The 20,834-nt window shown below is 39.6% G+C and overlaps 1 protein-coding gene across 3 annotated transcripts in view; it reads left to right on the top strand.

The window, feature by feature from the left end:
- Positions 1 to 20,834, top strand: part of LOC107678849 (protein FAM184A-like) — a 156,372-nt gene that overhangs the window by 74,449 nt on the left and 61,089 nt on the right. For all 3 annotated transcript variants that reach the window (XM_016474273.1, XM_016474274.1, XM_016474275.1), the window contains 5 exons: positions 289 to 411; positions 1,835 to 1,996; positions 2,534 to 2,655; positions 8,629 to 8,779; positions 19,868 to 20,080. In XM_016474273.1, the coding sequence (XP_016329759.1) occupies positions 289 to 411; positions 1,835 to 1,996; positions 2,534 to 2,655; positions 8,629 to 8,779; positions 19,868 to 20,080 (771 nt within the window). The remainder of the gene's footprint in view (positions 1 to 288; positions 412 to 1,834; positions 1,997 to 2,533; positions 2,656 to 8,628; positions 8,780 to 19,867; positions 20,081 to 20,834) is intronic.

Genomic DNA, 20,834 nt, shown 5'->3' with positions numbered 1-20,834 from the left:
TGATGCATAAATCTCAATTTCAAAAAATTGACCCTTATGACTGGTTTTGTGGTCCAGGGTCACATTTATTCTCCCTCATGTTTTTTTAAACCCATGGGTTTCTTTCCTCTATGGATTTGGATCAACATGAGGATTAGTAGTAAATGATAGGATTTTCACTTTTTGGTGAACGATAACATTAACGACGCAATCCCTACACACGGTTGTCTTATTTCCAATAACGTAAATTGTTTCTCATGTTTATAAGCTGTCGTCATTTGTAATCAGCATCTTCTGTTGGATTTATAGGAAATGGAGGAACAGTTCAAGAAGGAACGTAGCTCTCTAGAGGAACAGAAGAGCCTTTTACGAGAGGAACTGGACAGTCTGCGAGAGGAGCTGGCAGCCAAACTCAACATGGCCAACAGTGAGGTACAACCTTTTTTTATTTTTGTCTCTGTGAAAGTGATTTAGCAGGTAGAAAGGAAGGCACGGAAGCAAAGGGAAGAGTGATTAATTTCAGTGGCATGTGTTTATTATCTCATTAGTCTCAATGTGTTTTAATGGGCTTCTGGAACACAAATCTGGCCGAGTCCCATGTGCCTTAGCCACAGTTGCAAATGGGCCAAGGAGACCCCTGAAGAGAAGCAGCATCACTGATTATTACCCAATCATTCAATTTAGCAAGGCTTCATTCACTTGCTTGAATAATGTCATGCTTGATGTGCACATCAAAATTTGCTTAGCATAAATGGAAATGAAGCTCTGAAATTGCTGGAAAATCCATCTTAAGATGGTATCTGATTTGAAATATGGTAGCTGTGGTTTTAGCTAGTCTAAACTGGTCATTGGCTGATTGATCATCATGCATGTTCCAAAAACCAGTCCAGCTGGTAGCTGGTTTGTTGCTGGTCAAACATGAAGACCAACTTGGACCATCTAGAAACCAACTATATACCTAGGGTACATATTTAGCCATGCTCCTCACTTAAAGGCTGTTCCACAATAGCTGAGGCTCTCTATTTGCAGCATTTTATGAACATTCTTTATTGGAATGAACTTTGAGCATTTGAGAGACTGAATCATGAAATCTCAGTGACGTAAGAGGTTATATTTAGGTTAGGATGCTGCCTTTTGAAGATATCCTGCTGATTTGCTGGTTTCCTAGCTGGCCTAGGCTGGTCTTTGGCTGTTTTAGCTTGGCAATCAGCTAAAAAGTATCCAAAACCCCTCTAAAACCAGCCAACAGGCCCACTAAGACCTGAAAAATACTTGGTTTAAGGTTTTTTTTTCAGTTGAGTAGCTGCTTACGTAGCTCACTAGGGTATGAAATGTACTGTTGTTATTTTTTTAATTTTTTTATTTTTTTGCAATTTTGTTTTATTGGGTTAATAATTAGCACAAGGTACCATTGAAAAAATTATTATTATAATAATTATATAATATAAAGAATTTAAGAATTGTATTCTAAATATTTGTTATATGTTTTTAAATAAATAATACTAAAATCATTTGTTATGTTATTATTTTATTTTATATTTTATTTATCATTGTAAGAGCGCTATAGAGATTGAGTAGATTTATTGTTGTTAGTAATTAATTATATAAATATATATTAATTATATAAGTAATTTAATACTTGTGTTCTTGTTACTTGTAGTTTTAATTACAATACTGAACATATTTAATTTAATTTTATTTTATTTTATTTTATTTAGTTTAGTTTAGTTTAGTTTAGTTTTGTTTTGTTTTTTGTTTTGTAATAAAGTTGAGTGCCTCATTCTTACAGTGTCCTTTAACTCAACACTGAGAACAAGCATCTGCTCAAAAGTGAGTAACTTCTCCTGTTCCTCAGGTGAATCGACTCCAGGAGCTGATGAAGCAGGGAGAGCAGGGACTAAGTTCTGCTGAGGGACACATCTCCAATCTGAAGGACGCCCAGAAGAAGCTTCTAGAAGAGCTGGACGCCACGCGGGCAAGACTCAGAGAGACTAGCAACCTCCTAACAGCCCTTCAGGTCTATTATCAAAAGCAATTACTCCAAAAAATAATGAGAATGAGACTTCATACTTCAAAGTCACATAACTCAGCTGCTCCTGCCAGACATTTTTATCATTAAAGTTGATGTGGGTGATTTTTTTTTTTAATATACTGCATTTGCCCTCAGTTTCCCTGAATAGCTTCTAAAAACACCTGCAATGAGTTTATCATTATGAAACGAGTTATAGGTGCTCTGTTGAATTACACCCACCTGCAGTTTTGGCCCCTTTGTGACAGACACTTCATTAGAGAGGCCTCTTCCTGTGTCCTTGACCTGAAGCACAGTTTCTCCGAGTGACCATGCATAATGAATCAGACCTGTGTGTGCGTGAGGGAAGAAATGAGTGAGTGGAGAAATGAAAATGGATTTCCATCTCCTGGCCCCTGTTTGATTGATAGCTGTGAAGAAGAGCCCTCCCTCTCATCCTGAGTGCCGTGTGTTAGACCTCACAATCACGGGTCATGTGCTTAATGGCTCATCAGAGCTAATGTTCACTCTCGTTCTTGTCCTCAGGGAGAGATGGAGACTCAGAAACAACAGCATGATGCCAAACTCATCGCTACCAAAGAGGAAGAGAAGCTCAAAATGGATAAGATGGCCCTGGAGCTCGAGCTGAAGTGGACCGAGGCGCTCAGGTAAGAGCACATGCTTTTGGGTTACACACGAGGGAAGTTCTTGGAAATGTGCTTTCAGAGATATTTACTCACCCCCATGTTATGTAAAGGGTCATCATCGAAATATGGTGACCAACCTGTCCCTTGAATTTTCAGTTATGAAAAAAATAGTCAAGAAACTCCATATAAATGGTATTTTTCTCCAACATATTAGTTTACTAAATAATATCCATCCATCTATGTCTCGGGGATGATGTAGCCTATGAATGGATGGCCAGATTAAATCACAGATTTAAATTATTCAACTTTTAAATTATTAAAAACCCATTGGCTCCATCTGGTATTTTTTTGTTGTTGTTGTTATTTATTTGTTTGCTTGTCTAAGTTTTAAGCATTTTTAATTATTGTATTCTAAATAATCGTATAATGTAACATAAAATTAATAATAATAATAATAATAATAATGCCAATCACACATTAAATGTTTTTTTTTTATTAAAAGCTGCCTTTGCCTTTGTTTTCTTCATAATTTATTTATTTTTAATGATTATGTTTTAAGCATCAATGTGAGGTCCAACAATTGTGCAAAAAAGGAAATTATTGTTTTCTAAATAATTTTTACAAGTTATAATTTTAATTTTTTCCCCTTTATTATTTATTTGTTTGTTTATTATTTATTATAGGTTTATTTTATGGGTTAAGTATTTGTGAAAACTACAACAATTGTACAGAAAGCAAATAAAAATGTTACTTGAATATTTGAATGTTACCAGAATAATATATTACTAGAATAATAAAAGACATTTATTTAATTTTCCAATTATTTGTCAGTGATGTTGTCAGTGTTAAAACTTGTATACAAAAAGTTGTGGAAAAGTATGTCAGAGTAAGAAGAGAAATCAACATTCTTAAAGAATATTTTGGCCATACTTTTCCATGATATGAGGGAGAGTAAACAATGACAGTTTTTTTTTTTTTTTTTTTTTTTTTTTTTTGTGGTGAACAATCTATTTAAGTGGTTTGTCAACAAGCAAGGCACTTATCGTTCTTTCATGTTCTCTCCTTCTTTGCCAAGCTATGTGATGACTTATATACCCTATAAAGTTCCCAACAGCTGTAAGTGTTTTGGCATTGCCTCAGAAAGCCCTGCCTGCTTAATTCATTAGCAATGCTTACAACCAGTGTTTAATATCATGGGCCTTCAAATAAGACAAATAGGTCATTAGTACAAGCCTGAGCTGTATTTAACTAAAACAAAGGCCATTAATGGGATAGTTCAACAAAAAAATTAAAAATCTGTCATCGGTTACTCACCCTTAAGTTGTTCCAAACCTGAATTTCTCTCTTCTGCTAAACACAGAAGAAGTTATTTTGAAGAATGTGGGTAAGCAAACAGTTTCTGGTCCCTAGTATTTTTTTCTTTATGGAAATCAATGGCTACCAGCAACTGATTGGATACCCCGATTCTTCAAAATCGGTTCTTTTATGTTGAGCAGAAGAAAGAAACGCATACAGGCTTGGAACAACTTGAGGGTGAGTAAAATTTTTTTTTTTTAGGGTGAACTATCACTTTAAGGACATTTTGGCTACTTTGTTTGCCCATAGTTTTGCAAAGTTACCAATTCGCCACTAAAACATCCCCAGAAAATGATAAAAATGAGCTAACTCGGAAGGTTGAAGTTGAATAGACCCTAAGCAGACACTCAACCTGCTTTAATGAGAAATCAACAAGACATTTATTGGATTTCATCCTTGGTAGCTCATTTTCCACAACATTTGTTCAGGATGGTGCAGCGGTGCCCTGGAGCGTAATATTTGGGCTTTAACGTGTTATTTGGGAGAATGTGGACCAATGTAGAGCTCGTTATTGCTCAAAATAAGTGCTTGTAATGATTTTGGATCTAGGTCGAGAGACTCGAATTTCAAGAGACTCCTTGTTTTGAATATCTAGGAGCTTCCATGGCCTCACACACCACAATTAGCAAAGTTTCTCAACTAATATCATTTATGGTGCTGAGGAGTTATTTAATGAAAGTTTAAAGTAGGGATGCACCGAAATTTAAATTCTTAGCCGAAGCCGAACAAAATGAAACACTGGGCCGAATACCGAACACGGTTTTTCAAATTTTTTCCCCCATTTTGCCAATTTTTTCCACCATTGCATAAATTAAATAGCCAAAATGTGCTTTAAAAATATTTACTTAACACTGAACATTTTTTAACATTCTAGCAGACATTATACCAATAAAACACAATTTAACTTAAAATTAATACTTTTGTAAAATAATATTTTTTGGCCATTTTTGAGACCCCCTTCTTGAATCAGGCATGTATTTTTTACTGTACAAATAAATGCAGCCTTGCTGAGCAGAAGAGACTTCTTTTAAAACATTAGAAAATATTACAGATCCCAGTCTGAACACTGAATGCTATAATAAATGTAATAATAGAGCTGTTGTAATTATTATTATCCTTATTATTGTGTGCTTCTTTTTGTTGACAACAGTAGATTTATAAATGATTCTCATTATGAATTTGGGAAGACGTTTGTTGCACGTGTCGCATTGTCACATGCTTTCATAAAATTCAAAAAATTCAATTCATAAAAATGTTACTAAGCAACTGACAAATAACACTATTTCAGCACAGATTTTCCTCGCACTTTGGACTTTGAACCCTGGCGCCGCGAGCTCATGCAGCACTGTCAGAATACATGCAATTCGTTCGTGTAGAACCCTGCCACCGCGAGCTCATGCAGCTCTGTTTGAATACATGCAATTCGTTCGTGTATTAGAAAACACAACGTTCTGCAGTTTATTTAATTGTTTAAGGGCATTTTGCGATTTCAGTCATCATACAGTCAGTAACCAGCAACAACCACCCCTTCTTCTTCTCATGGCAGACATGCGATGCAGTACTAAACAGTCTCTCGCTGTCTGTGCTTGTGTGCAGACAAAAATGTGATTTAAAATACATTTTCAAATATATGCATTTTCCCATTTAAATTCATATGAATGTCATTTATATTTACATTGTTCATCCTGACTGCTATATTTCATCTATAACTATTTTATACTGAATTTCATTAAATATTTTTCACTATATTATGTTATATTATGTCCCCTTCCTCTTCTCATCGAAGACTTGCGATGCAGTACTAAACAGTCTCTCGCTGTCTGTGCTTGTAATGATTTTTGCGTCTTTCTCGGACAGCTTTAAATGATTCCACACTGCCGACATGTTTGCTGCATTAGTGCGTGCCTCTATTTGATCGCGTTAGTCATTGTTCGGTACAATTTATTCTGTCTTTTCGCTTATTCGGCCGAACATCGAAAGAGCTTTTGTTGCTATTTTCGTCCGAATAATTTCGGATGCCGAACATTCGGTGCATCCCTAGTTTAAAGGGGTCTAGTCCATGGAAACAGCATTGATTGGGTTTACAATAGGAATGTTACTGTAGAAATGCCATGTGGCAAGAAATGCAATGCTAACAGGTTGCTAAGGATGCTAATAGACAGTTTTCTGCTGGAATTATAGACTTCATTGGTGTTATTTTAGTATTATTTGCTATTACAGTATTTTTTAAATAAAATTTTAAATGCGCTTTTATTTTTGTATTTTCATTTTCATTTTATTTGAATTTTTATTTATTTATGTATTTATTTTTAGTAGTTTTGATATGTGATTTTGTGATTTATTTTATTTTATTTTTATTTTTTTTATATATAGTTTTAGTATTTTTAGTGCTTCAGTTTCAACATACCTGTATTTAACTTCCGGTAGTTGCCAAGGCAGCATTTATAATTTTTATTTAAATTTTCATCTGTTTTGTTTAAGTTTTTCATCTATTTATATTTTATATATATATATATATATATTATTTAATTAATGAAAACTATAATAGTTTTAATTTAAATTTTAGTTATCAATAACAACATTGTAATTTGGGGGAAACTTGATGTAAAGGGTTAAAAATGTGAGAACTAAAAATATTTTAGAAAGAAATAGGTTTTAGCATGTAGGAGAATAATGAAGTAAGCCTATAGGCAAAGGCTTCCTTAAGCTGATCCTTCCATTAAATGCAGAAAAAGATGTTCAGGCATCATCAGAGGACAAATGTTTTGCAGGCTTTGTTGCAAGTTTGCATCGTGCAATTACACTCACAGCTGCACGCACAATGAAGTTCATAAAAACTCCAGATGGATCCTCCCCTTCGAGGCAGCGCTGTCTGGATATTGTGTGCTGAGTGCAACAAATCAAAACTGTTTATGCCAGTTTTGATTGCTGGACTGACAGCTTTGAACTGAGATCATTTATGAAAACAAATGGGACTCCCTGTACGAGTTTATAAAGGTGATAAAGCCACATACAGCAATCTGCTCAGCAGAAGTGCTGGTTAATTCACCAGCTTCTCTTGTAATGCACACCATGAGTGGATGAGGCAGTTGCTGTGTGTGTGATTGTTTCTGATTTAGCTATAATTTTAGAGACAAAACTGCATTAACAATTCCCAAGATGTCTGGAAAAAAAAACTATTTTCAGTTGCTCTGAATCGTTTGGAAGAAAGAGGAGTAAAGGGTTTGAGACCAGGCTGGATTGGAACATGCAGCTCATGAAACATGTCTAACCACTTGGCCATGACTCCAACCTGTTTGCCTTGTAATTTAGCTTTTTATCTGTTCATTTGACATATAATGCATACCTGGGGTGGCATATTTTGCCCCCTACATTTTTCAAGATGAATATTGTGAATATATTATGCTGTAAATCTAGGCAAGTGACATGGAATAATCTTGGAAGTTATTCTCTGGTGCAATCTAAAACAATTTTATAGTTTTACATAATTATGAATAATATGCTTTTTTTAACTCTTTAAAATTATGCTCCTCCTTTGCAGCACTGAGCCACACAGCCTTTGCTATGTAGAAACAGCAGACATCGATGGGTAAGAGCATCTCCCTCTGGACACACATTAGAACTGACTGACTAGCTTTCCCACGGCAGCTAAAAGCTGATTGCTGAACCATTCTGTGATATTCAAAGCAGTTCTATGAACTGGTGTGTTTTATAAATTTGTATATTATGGTACACTCTTAGGAAAAATAGTTCTAAACCGTACCAGATTAGGATTCTTTGGCTTGTAACAATAGCAGATCCCTTTTAGGTGCTGAACATTTTTATAAGGTTCCATAAAGAACCATGCTTTGAAAGTGCTGTATAGGACCTTAATGGTGTCATAAAGAACCTTTTTAATAGTTTATCTTCATTATTATTATTATTAGTGTGTGTGTGTTTGTGTGTGTGTGTGTGTGTGTGTGTGTGTGTGTGTGTGTGTGTGTGAGAGAGAGAGAGATAAGAGAGTATAGTAGTATTTATATAGTAGATAAATTAGTAAATAAATGCTCTTCTACAGTGTATTATCAATTAGAGATTTTTGCCATCATAAACGAACAGATACATCAGCATGTGTTTTTATTTTTTTTTAAATCAGGCGGCTTTCAAGGTGCACAACTCTCATTACAGCTTCCATTTCCTCTTAAGCAGCAATTAAGACAAATTTCACACCTTTAAAAGGTTTCGCAGTGTCTCCAAGTGTGTGAGGTACTCCGCACTGACAGCTATTTGGGCACTTTTAGAACAGTCTGCAGCACAGACTTTATAATCATGAATTTAAGCCCAGCGCCGCACTCTCATGACTTCCTGCAATTACACCTCATAATGTGTCAGTTAACCTCTTCTGTGACCCCCACTGCTGTGGAGCAGAGAAATGCAGGTGCATTAAAATATCTGCGGCTCATTTAGCAGCCATTAATGATCAACGGACCACTGACCCAGTAAACATGTATTTTAATATTTAAATGTGTGCAACAGCAGAAACCAATTGTGTCTTGTTTTTATCGGATTTGTGTCACAAGGTCTCGGCAAAAATGTAGTTTATGTATAAGCACAAAACAGTACGATCATTAGTGTGTGTCTTTGTGTGTGTGTCCACAGGCAAGAGTGTAAGAAACTGCGTGAGGAGCTGCGTGAAGAGCATGAGGAGAATAAAAGGTCAGCGCTCACTCAGCTGGCACAGAATAAAGATCAGGAGATGTGCTCTGCCAGAGAGAGCTGGCAGAGGAAGGTGGAGGACCTTCTAGAGCAGGTCAGAAACACATTCATGCAACTACTGTACTAACACTGCAAGCAGTTCTCATGTTGAGACCACTGCAGCCATCCTGTGGGGGTCTGATTGGTGCTGTGCAAGAAATGTATAAATCAGCTGAGAAATCGGTTAATTAGTTGAGAGCAATTAATTTTATTAATGTGAATAATTAAATACAGCTCTACAAAAAACACAAAGCAAAAATGTCAAAATTAGATAAAATTGGATTTGTATTTTAATGTGTGCTTAATAATTGCATTTTCAGTTTTAGTACTTTTTTATTGTCTATGGTTTTTTAATTGATTGAATCCAGAGGCAACACTTTGCTTTCAATATGATTTTATCAATATACTGTATATCATCTTAATTTATCATCACAATTCATTTATGTCATCGTTCATTCATTTTATATATACATCCACATTTAGGCATTTTCTTGGTGATTTTTCTCAACTTTTTATGAATATTGCAAATTATTATTGAATGGCACAATTGGGCCCCACAGAATCACAGTTTGCATACTTCTTCAAAGTACAGAAAATAAATACACTACCATTCAAAAGTTTTGGGGCTAGTATTTATTTTTATTTTTTTAATAAATTCATGCTTTATTCAGCAAAGACATTATATTTATCAAAAGTGACAGTAAAGACTTTTATAATGTTACAAAACATTTCTATTTCACAAAAATATTAAGGAGCACAATTGTTTTCAACACTGATAATAATACAAAATGTTTCTTCAGCATCAAATCAGCATATTAGAACTATTTCTAAATGTTTATTAAAGGAGGTTTCTAAATGAGCTGCAGAAAATTCAGCTTAATTATTATATGTAGTTATAAATGACAAAATTACATTTTAAAATATATCAAAGTATAAACAAGTTGTTTTAAATTTTGTAATATTATTTCAATCAAATGCAGCCTTGGTGAGTGTAAGAGACATCAAAAACAATACAAAATCTTACCGAGCCCAAACTTTTGAACGGTAGTGTACTTTTAAGCAAGGGTAACAAGCAAACCTCCTATTGGTTGAGCATCCTGCCCTGACCAACACAGCAACACTGGCTTAACCAATTATTTAAATCCGTGTCGGCTCTATGTGTTTATGTGACCAATGGCAGGTGGAAGGATTGTTCAGAAAACCTCACATTATTTTTTGCATTTCTGTTTGTTGAAGCCTGTGGCAGAGAAATTGCACAGTTCATCTTAAAAGACTACATGTAAACCCACAGTAAGCCAGACAAACGAGTCAATATGAGGAATACATGCTTTAATAAACTGCAAAGACACTTTTTAAACGGATAAAAGCATCAGTCAAATACAACAGTAGTTGAAAATCCACCGCTCATCCTCACTTTAATATTACCAGATATTGCAGATGTATCCTTGGGTTCCCCTCTGTGCATTTTTCATATGCTGAACCCTCATGTCTGCTGACTTAGTTACTATTGCATTTATACTGTACAGACGGCAACCACACACAGTTTTCTGTAATCAAATCAGGCCCAAAAACAATACAAAATCATATATAGCTTTTCAACTATTTACAGCAGTCCATGATTTGATTTATTCTAAATAAAAGTATGACCCTGAAACCAAAAGTCGTTTTACCGAACTCATTTAGAACTGCTTTTTCATTCATGAAGCTCTCAGTTATTTCAGATGAAGGTAGAGGATTGGGTTTTGTACATGATATGGCCATGGTGAATGAATTGAGCAAGTTATTTTCAAAAATGATCAGTGCATTAATTGAACATCCACTTTTTTGAAAATCCACTGGAGTTAGTATACCAAACACGTACTTCTGACTATTGTCATTGGACTTTCAATGGGATGCAGTAAACCCAATCTTGCATATAATATTGGATGAATAATATGCAATTTGGGATTTATCCTAGTCAGTAATCATTTCTACGACTAGTACAATGTGTACCACCGCAATTTGTATTGCTGATATTACATTATTTAATCTATCTCATATGATTTCAGGTTTGTGGTGGCTATAATCAAAGACACATTGTAACTTACAATTCAGTTGATTTGCTTTTAAACTGCGGGTCATGTGATACACTCACCAATCAGAAATTCTCTAGATGCCTATAATGATCATTTTCAGCTTTAATCACAAGATTATGACAAAAGCCAGCAGTTCAGCCTTGCTTCAGTATAGTCATTAGCTCCATTCAGTCACCTCCTGGTGTCTGGACTTTGTTTTATAGCTAATTATTTTTCCATGGTCTACTTGTCTTTGTCTAGAGTAGGGAAACAGAATATTACAGATGGAAAAAAGAAAACAGACTGAAAAATTACAGTGGCGGAAGCATTTCAGATTCTATGTTTGAGACCGTATGCAAGTTCCTATTCAAAATCCACTTAAAAGCTCAAGGGACCTCAGGCAAGCAATGCTAACGTTTTTTTCTCATGACAGAGCATAACGTACTCGGTTACTAACGTAACCTCGGTTCCCTCAGCACATGTCACTTCAAGCGGAAAGGACCCTGGCCTGCAAGGCCGGGACTTCCAGGTTATAAAACCTTGCGAATGTGGACGGTGAGGCCCAGCCGGCCGCCTCACAAATATCCGCAATGGACACACCACTGGACCATGCCCAAGACGAGGCGATGCCTCTAGTCGAGTGGACCCGTACTCCAATGGGGCATTGAAGGCCCAAAGAAGAGTACGCTAGAGAGATGGAGTCTACTATCCATCTAGAGAGTCTTTGCTTCGTGACCGGAAGCCCTTTGGTGCGGTTATCAAAGCTGACGAAGAGTTGTTCCGACCGCCTATAGGGGGCGGAACACTCAATATAGATTCTCAGAGCTCTGGCGGGGCAGAGCAGAGATAGCTCTCTGTCCTCTTCAGATGGAGGAAGCGCAGAGAGCGTAATGACCTGTGCTCTGAGCGGAGTGGGGAGCACCTTAGGTACGTAACTGTGCCTTGGTTTCGATAGCGACGAATGTTGGCAGACTGTAGCGGCTCGAAAGCGGGGCCCTTCAGGGCCCTCAGCACAGTGGGAAGATCCCATGAAGGGACAGTAGGGGGACAAGGCGTATTCAGCCTCCTGGCACCCCTTAGGAAGCGGATGACCGCGCTGTTTCTTCCCACCGATTGGCCCTCAATAGGGGCTGGGATCAGAGCGATCGGGGGAATCGTGAGCCAACGCGTCCCTGGTCTTTGAGAAATAAATTGGGCAGTGAGAGTTGTCTTCTGAGGCGAAGCGGTCCACCTCGGCCTCGCCGAAGATTTCCCTTAAGATCTCTCCAGAACCGTCTGCGGATGGAGCGTCCACTCTCCTGAGGGGACATTGCTCCTTGATAGCATGTCCGCTCCTTGGTTCAATTTGCTTGGTTTATGTGCTGCTCTCAGCGAGCGTAGGTTGAGTTGAGCCCATTCCAGGAAGCGCTCTACCAGAGTGAAGAGACGCTTCGAGGAGAGGCCTCCCTGGTGATTTATGTAGTACACCACAGACATGTTGTCCGATCGGATTAGCACATGGTGTCCTTTTAGGACTGGCAGGATGAACTGACAGGCTCGACATACTGCTAGCATTTCCAGACAGTTGATGTGGAAGCCTTTTTCCGCCTTCGACCAATGGCCGAAAGTCGGTATGCCCTCGCACAGCGCCCCCCAACCTGAGTTGGAGGCATCTGTCGTGACAACTGTCCTTCTGCAAACCATCCCCATGGCCACGCCCTGTTCCATCCAGCGGGAGTTCTTCCAGGGGGCCAGGGCTGTTACACAGGCCTGACTCACCCTGATCTGCAGGCGTCCGTGATGCCATGCATGGGATGGAACCCGTGGATGGAACCAGAGGTGCAGGGCCCATAGGTCAGGCCGAGGATGCCATATTGTCCCGTTCGCTTGAGAGAGGAGATCCTGTCTCAGCGCAACAGGCCAAAGGGCCGGTATCAACAGCTGAGTTAGCTCTGATAGCCACAGCTGGTTCATCCAAAAGGGGGCCACCAGGAGAACCTTGTGTTTTTGTTCCCTTACACAGGCCCGACTCACCCTGATCTGCAGGCGTCCGTGACGCCACGCATGGGATGGAACCCGTGGTTTCAACCAGCGCTGAAGGGGGCGCATACGAAGCAGACCCAACATGTAGCACTGGCGATGCTGAGGCCCAGGCCCAGCGTCCTCTGAAACGCTTTGAGAGGGCGAGTGGAACCAATCTCGAAGGAGGTCACCAGCCTCCGTATGGCCAGAGCTCGTTCCGGTGTGACTACAGCTCTCATTTGGGCTGAGTCGAAAATTGTCCCCAGGAACGATATTCACTGGCTGGGGAACAATGTGCTCTTGGCAAAATTGACCCTGAGTCCCAGGCACTCCAGGTGGCTGAGGAGGAGGGTCCTGTGTGATATTAATTCTGCCTCCAACTGGGCCAGACCGAGCCAGTCATCGAGGTAATTGAGAATGCGGATTCCCATCTGTCTCAGAGGGGAGAGAGCCATGTCCATGCTCTTCGTAAAAGTGTGGGGGGCCAGGGACAGCCCAAAGGGAAGGACCGTGTATTGATAAGCCACTCCCTCGAAAGCGAATCTCAAGAATCACCTTCAGGTCCAGAGAAAAGAACCAGTCCCCTGAGCGAATTTGCGCAAGGATCTGTTTCAGTGTAATCATCCTGAACGACCTTTTCATGAGGGCAGGATTCAGTTGTCTGAGATCGAGGATGGGCCGGAGGCCACCATCTTTTTGGGGACGAGGAAGTAATTGCTGTAGAAGCCTGACTCGCTCTGGGCTGGAGGAACCATTTCCACGACCCCTTTTGCCAGCAGATTCATCATCTCTGAGCGCAGGACGTGAGCGCTTGTTAGTAATGGAAGAGGAAGTTTGCTCTCTTTTTGAAAATGTTTGTGTTTTATTTTTCCCGCTATTACAGTGGCTGAATGCTTGGGCGCATAAACGGACCTGTTGTTTGCACAAAACACATTTCCCTCTGTACCCGGAGTTGAACGGGGTGTCAAGAGGTCTAAGAGAGGCTGCTTGAGGGGCGGTCCGTCTGTAGCGAGATCTGACCCCGTCCTCTTCCTGTCTCGCAGATCAGGATAATGCCTGAGGCGCCGGGTCCAACGCAATCTTGGGTTGGGGTCCCTGGCACTTAGGAAGAGGGTAGCGTTTGGCCGAGCGAGAGCGTCCCCGTGTCTGCTGCACCTTAGCGGGCTGAACGGCGGGGCGGCAGGTGCTGGCTTCGTGGGCTGCTGAGTCGGCGCAGACTTAGGGCGAGCAGAGGCAGCAGCAGAGCTGGAGCACTTAGGCAGGAAATGTCGCATAGCTTGGGACGATTTCTGTGCCTCCATGAAGCGCTCGGCGAATCCGCCGGGCCGAAGAGACCTTTGGGAGAGATCTCTGTTAGCTTCAGCCTCAAATGGCGCTCGCGCATCACAAGGCTGGCCATCAATCTCCCGATCGCCTGAGCGGTGGTCTTGGTGGTGCGCAGAGCCAGGTCGGTTGTACTCCTCAGCTCCCTGAGGGTCGCGGGGTCCAGGCCAGACTCATCGGAGGATGCGAGGATCTTGGCCTGAAAGACCTGGAGGACCGCCATTGAATGAAGCGCCAAAACCGCCTCTCCAGCTGAAGTGTAGGCGCGTCCAGCGAGAGCTGAAGTGGTCCTACACGGCTTGGACGGGTGAGTGGCCTTTGTTCTCCAGCCGATGACCGTGGGCGGGCAGAGGTGCGCGGCCACTGACTCATCTAGGGGAGGTGGCTTATCGTACCCTTTTCTTCAGTGCCGTCGATGGAAGTGAGGGCAGATGAAGAAGCAGTATGGAGGCGGGCAGAGTAGGGAGTGCGCCACGATCTGGTGAGCTCGTCATGGAACTCCGGGAAAAACAAAGAGGAACGCTGACGAGGGGCCTAGCGGTGCCCCGGCAGGAACCACTCATCCAGACGGCTGAGGGAGTGCTCCTCTGGTGGAGACCACTCTAAACCCAGCTCTTCAACCGCTTTGGAGAGGATACGGAGAAGCTCGGCATCCATCCCATCTTCTGGGCGTGGACGATGGTGAAGGGGTGGGGTCAGTCACCAAGCCTAACAGCTCCTCTGCATCCAATGCTGCCAATGACATGCTGTGTCATCAAGCAGCTTGTCCTCACTTCCCCCAAATGAGATCAGATCGCTCGCACCAGCAGAGGGACGCTGATCAGACTGGGAGAAAACGATGGGAGAATACTCTCTCTGGGGTGAGAACGAGGCACGCGGGATCTGGTCCGACGTGAACTCGCTCACAGCCGGTCGCTCGAGCTCTCTGCCCCGCTGTGTTTTTTCCTCACAGGTCCCTGGGAGGAAGAAAACGGGAGGGCGCGAGGGGCGGAGTCGCTCTCTGAAAAGAAAGTGATCCGTGAGCGGAGAGAGGCGAGACTGAAGCTCTCGCAGTGGGAACAAATAGCTCCCGTGAGCGCAGCTTCCGCATGGGATTTCTCCAAGCAGGAAATGCACTCCATGTGGCCATCATCGGCGTGCAGGGGAGACCCCCACGAACCGCAGTATTAACCGTGGCATTTGCAACAACGCCAAGCTCTTTTAATAGCTCTTTTAGTATTGCCGGATGGTGGCAGGGGAAATGGACTGGAACTGCTGCATCGCTGAAGCGGCGGAGAAGCAGGTCAGCCGTGCTGAGAGGTCCCGATTCCAGCTGCGAATGCGTGTCAATGGCGAGTGGCTTCGGATCAGCGTAGAGATGTAGAGACGTCGCTGAAGGAGAAGAAATCTGAGAATCCTGTGGTGAACGCCCGCTTATATAGCCAGATGCCCCGCCCATTCTGGCGGGCTTTGGCGGCCTTCGTCGCCATAGGCTCGTGCAGCTCCACTGCCTAGCCATTGGTTCGTCATTGGTTCGAACCAATGGCCGTGCAGTTTCACTGCGTGAATGAAAAAAGTCTTCAGTTCAGGAGAAAAAATGATTTTTCCCATATGCGTCTAGCAAGACACAGTACGAGTGTAGTATTGAAAGGGAACTCTTCCAGCACCGTTTAAGAAATGCATGTTATTAATGCATCAAATCATGAGGTGTATTGAGAAGAGGTATGCTATTACATTGCTAAGCATTCGATCTTGTGGTTTTTGCATCACTAGAGATGAGAATATCAGAGAGCCAAGAACAGAACACCCTAGCAACCACATAGAAACATCACAAGAGCATCTTAGCAATATGGTAGTAAGCTTTATATTGACAAGCACCATTTCTATTGAAATTAATGTTTCATGTTAGTCCATGTCTTTTATTATGACACAACATTCCTGTTCACAATTATTCTTTTTTTAAATTTTATTTTTATTACATTTTAATCTATATTTTATTTATTATATTTATATTACTAATTTTATTTGTATTTATTTTTTTTTTATCTTTATTTTAATTACATTTTAATCTGTCATTGCTGATCACTTTTGGGGAAATGTAACGAGTTACAATATTGTGTATTTCAATTATTTATATGGAAATTAACTTACTTTTTTTCTCTCATGTCAACTGGCTCTCTTCTCCAGAGTGGGAGTGTGATACTTGGCTTGCTGTCAATTTTTATATTAGAAATGCTATTTTTTGCTGTGAACAAGTGATTTGTGCCAAATTAGTTTGCATACATTTTTTTTATTGCAGATAGCAGGAGACATTGTTTCACACACCTCAAGTGTGTGTGTGTGTGTGTGTGTGTGTGTGTGTGTGTGTGTTTGTGTGTGTGTCTTTTATGCATCCAAATGTTACAAAAATGTATTTTTTTGTGGTTTTAATTTAAATAGATTTATGGCATCTGTACCTGTGGGGTCAAGGTTGGAAAAATGGCTACTTTGAGTCTCAAATGCAGTTATTTTTTCCACTAAAATTAATTATAACAAATGGATTCAACTCACTCAGATTTAGTTTATTTTACCAGCTGTATTTTGCCAATTTAAAAACACACTTATTTGGTCAGGTGATTATTGCTTGCAACACGTTACCCCTTTTGTCGTTTTCAGCTTCATTACATAATTTGTCTGCTTTCATCATCATAAACTTTGTTGTTTTATTTAGTTGTATATGTGTGTTGAGTGTTTGGCAGGCAACCGAGACCTCTTTCTTTCTCAGAGCTCTAAATGTGTCAGAGCAAGTCTTACTGCAGTGGCAGGATCTGTAGAGCTTATTGGAGAAGCGATTACAGCCACTGCAGAGACGTCCTCAGCCTCACCCATCAGCACTCTCTATTGCACTACATGCATCAGAGTGGAGCACCAGACATCCACGCACTGCTTGTATCTGTTCACATTATATTTAGTGGTGCTTGCTGAGAATCACAGTGAAATAGAAGTAGCGACAAATCTATTCTTACATACCGTGACTTACAATCCTTGGAAATAAAGTAATATAAACTGAGATTTGTTTTTTCATCAGTTTTTGAATAGATGGAGGAATATCTGAATAAAAGCTTGAGGTTGATTGTAAGAAAGGGGTGGAGTTTAAGTGAATAAAAAAAACACTAACTTTTTTTTTTTTTTTTTAAGTTTTGAGTGAAGATTATTAGGGTACTTTTTTACAAGAAAATACTGTTTCAGTCTTTGTACTTCAAAATGTCACATTTAATTCAATGTGTAATTTTTCTTTGTAAAAGTGAAACTTTTTTCTAGCAATTTCTGAGGGAAAATTGTTTGAGTAAAAGGTGTAATTTCAGTTCAGTTTTGTTTTTAGCAGGTCTAAATGTGAGTTTATGGCCAATTTTTAGCAATTTTGTTGTGTGCTTTTGTCGTTTTTTTTATACATATGTATTACTACTATTTAGGTTTTATTTTATTTTGTTTGCTCCACCAGAGAGAAGTCTGTCGTTTCATTGGAAGATTGTGCTATGAAATTTTGACATAAATATGTGGTCAAGAGAAATGTTAAACAATGAGATTAAAACAATGCACAATAAGAAAACATTTAGAAAATAAGGTAAATTTTCATTTCATGCTGAGTTTTCACCTGTTAGATCAGATGTGCGCAAAGTTTAAGACAAAAAAGCAAAATCAAACTTACTGTACTTGAGGGTCGTGGGCCAAAAATAAATACTGCATTATATTATATTAAATGTATTACATTTTAAACAATTTTTATATAATTGAAATAACAGTTTTTTACATTTTTAAATAATTTTAATACATTTAAATGCAAAATGAAAATATTCAAACAAAAATATAAATTAGAAATTATATGCTTTAATGCCATGTTTTCGCCTATTTTTGTCCCCTGCATGGTTTGCCTGGTTGGGCAAAAAAATAAAATAAAAAAACGTATTGCAAAGAGGACAGAAGGCTCCGATCTTGAGACCAGACCTTCTAAATTGCTCTTTTCATTTGAGGCAATGTAGAAATGTCCTGTGTTGGGGGCCCCTGGGGGCCCTTAACATGATTCTGCACTAAAATATCATAGCGACCTGGTGTAGGTTTTTTTGACGACTAAAGTTATGACTTCAAGTTTTGCACTAGCAAGCTCTTTTCCCAATTTCCTCAAATGTAAAAATCTAGTTTTAACATGACGACTTGCGTTCATCTTTTTGTTAGCGTCAGCGGCGCAGCGGCTGGGATATGAGCAGTGATATCCTGGGCATATTGGAACCACTTCCAGCTGGCTTGAAAATGAAATTATTCGCTGATGCGCCGACAAGCGCAGCATCGTTTTATTGCCTTCGCAAGTCTCAAGTTGTTGGCAGGTACGACACGGAAAAACTCTCTCCCTGTCACCCTCCAGTCATGAGCGACTCCTCTAATGAGGCTAGCAGGCCGACGGGTGGGCCGAAGCCACTGAAACCTCCAGTTCTAACATATCGATTGGTGTGAGGAGAGCGTATCTGGCGCCGACGTCTGACTTCTCACCTCGTCCCAGACTGAGTCCTCATTCAGTCCTTGTAGACATGGCTGCTAGACACACATTCGCACCCACATACTCAACTCATGGCTCTATTCACAGAGGAAGACTAGAGCCAATGTGTGTTTGCAGTGCACACGCAAGCCTGCTAACGGTTTGTGGAAATAGAAATGCTGTGACCGTGAAAATGAATGAAGATTTATCTCATCTTGTAGTCTCTATAAGGAGCATGTTTTACACAGTTTAGCTAATTAGTGGTGCTTGCAAAGGGAAGCGTCACGATTACTATTGCTCATACTTAAAGGAATATTCAGGGTACAATATACGCTAAGCTTAATCGACCGAATATGTAGCATAATGTTGATTACCACAAAAATAATTAAGATGCATCCCTCATTTTCTTAGAAAGAAAGGAAAAAAATGACTGTACACTGAGACAACTTACAATGGAAGTGAATGGGGCCAGTGTTTGGAGGATTATGTATAAATGTAAAGCTTACAATTTTATAAAAGCCCTTTATTTACATAAATTTTCCTGTTAAAACATTATTTTGGCTTTAAATCTGTTTAAATCGTTGTTACTGTAAATCATTTTTACAGTTGTTTTAGCTTTTGGAATTAGCTTTTGTTTTATATTTTTTTATATTAGGTTTTTTACTTCCTTTTTATTTTTATTTTTTATTTTTAATTTTTTTTTAAGTTTAGTTTTAGGTTTGTTTATTTATTTACAGTTAGTAATTTTAGTGCTTCAACTTAAACCTCTAATTTCTCATCTCTAATTTTTGTTTAGTTTTTCATCTAATTTTATATATTAATATATAATATTTCATTTAAGCTTTATTTCAATCATTTAAGTTTCCTTTTTTTAAGTTTTAGTTAATGATAATAAACTTGCTTTTAATTGTTTTTCATGGTTTTTTTTTCAATTATATTTTAACATTTACAGTTTTACCTCATTCACTTGCCATTGTAAGTACCTGATTTTACTTTATTTTATTTTATTTTATTTTACTTTACTTTATTTTATTTGACTTTATTTGACTTTACTTTATTGAAGGACAAGTGGAATATCAATATTATTTCACAAATTTGGTTGAGCTTAACTTGCATTAAACCCTGAATAAGGTTTGTTTAAAGTTAATGGTTTATTGTTGGTGTTGTACAGTATTGCCGTTTTTTTGCTGTTTTTGAAGAGATCATTTCATTTGCTTTCTTTTACCTGCAGAGTTGTTTCATTTATCAACCAGTGTCTCCTACTTCCTTTGTGCAGATTTCCTTGCTGAAACAGAGCCTGGAGATGCAGCTTTCCCAATCCCAGCATTCCCTGCAGCAGCTGCAGGCACAGTTCAGTCAGGAGCGAGAGCACCTGGGACAGCAGCTGCAGGAAATGGAGCTGGAGCATCAGCGCAGGGAGCAGCGGCTGCAGGAAGCCCACTGCTGCGCTATACAGGACATGCAGGAAGCCCGCCAGCACGACCTCAAGGTAACCACAACAAAACATAATCTCCCACCTGTCTCACGCAGAGAGACCGCACTGACCTGTATGCACGCTCTTATCTTTTCCTTTCACCTCCTAGCTCTCTGTTATTTGAGTTTTTATGACTCTATGTTCCACATCCAGCTGACACAGAACAGCATACGCCATATACGTTCAGTGGATACTCTACAAAGTGATGAACGAAGGTCTTACGGGTTTGGAACAACACGAGGGTGAATAATTAATGACAGCATTTTCATTTTTGGGTGAACTATCCCTTTAACAAACCATTAACTACGACTTTTGCCTCAATAAACTCCTAATTGGCTGCTTATTAATAGTCAGTAAGGTAGTTAAGTTTAGGTATTGGGTAGGATTAGGGCTGTAGAATATGGTCATGCAGAATATGTGCTTTATAAGTACTAATAAACAGCCAATAATAATAGGCTAATAAGCAACTGGTTAATAGTGAGAATTGGTCCCTATACTAAAGTGTTACCAGCTACGCTGCTAAATATTACTACCTGCAGGATCCAGCAAAGAGACAACCAAATTCATTAAGCTGAGAGAGAGAAGGAGTTTTGGTTCTATACAAGGTTGGGAGTGAATAGTTTTCATGATGCATTGCAGATAGGTGCAGTAATGGCCGTGTATTGCCAGTCTAAAGAAGTTAAACTCATTTAGTCCAGTCAGGAGTGGGTTAAGTCTTGTCCTTAAGATAAACTATTACCTAAGTTTCTCCAGTTTTCACAATCTTAAC

This window comes from Sinocyclocheilus anshuiensis, unplaced genomic scaffold (assembly GCF_001515605.1).
Source record: "Sinocyclocheilus anshuiensis isolate Anshui unplaced genomic scaffold, SAMN03320099.WGS_v1.1 scaffold1049, whole genome shotgun sequence".
Taxonomy (NCBI): domain Eukaryota; kingdom Metazoa; phylum Chordata; class Actinopteri; order Cypriniformes; family Cyprinidae; genus Sinocyclocheilus; species Sinocyclocheilus anshuiensis.
This window is presented reverse-complemented; position numbering and strand designations above follow the sequence as displayed.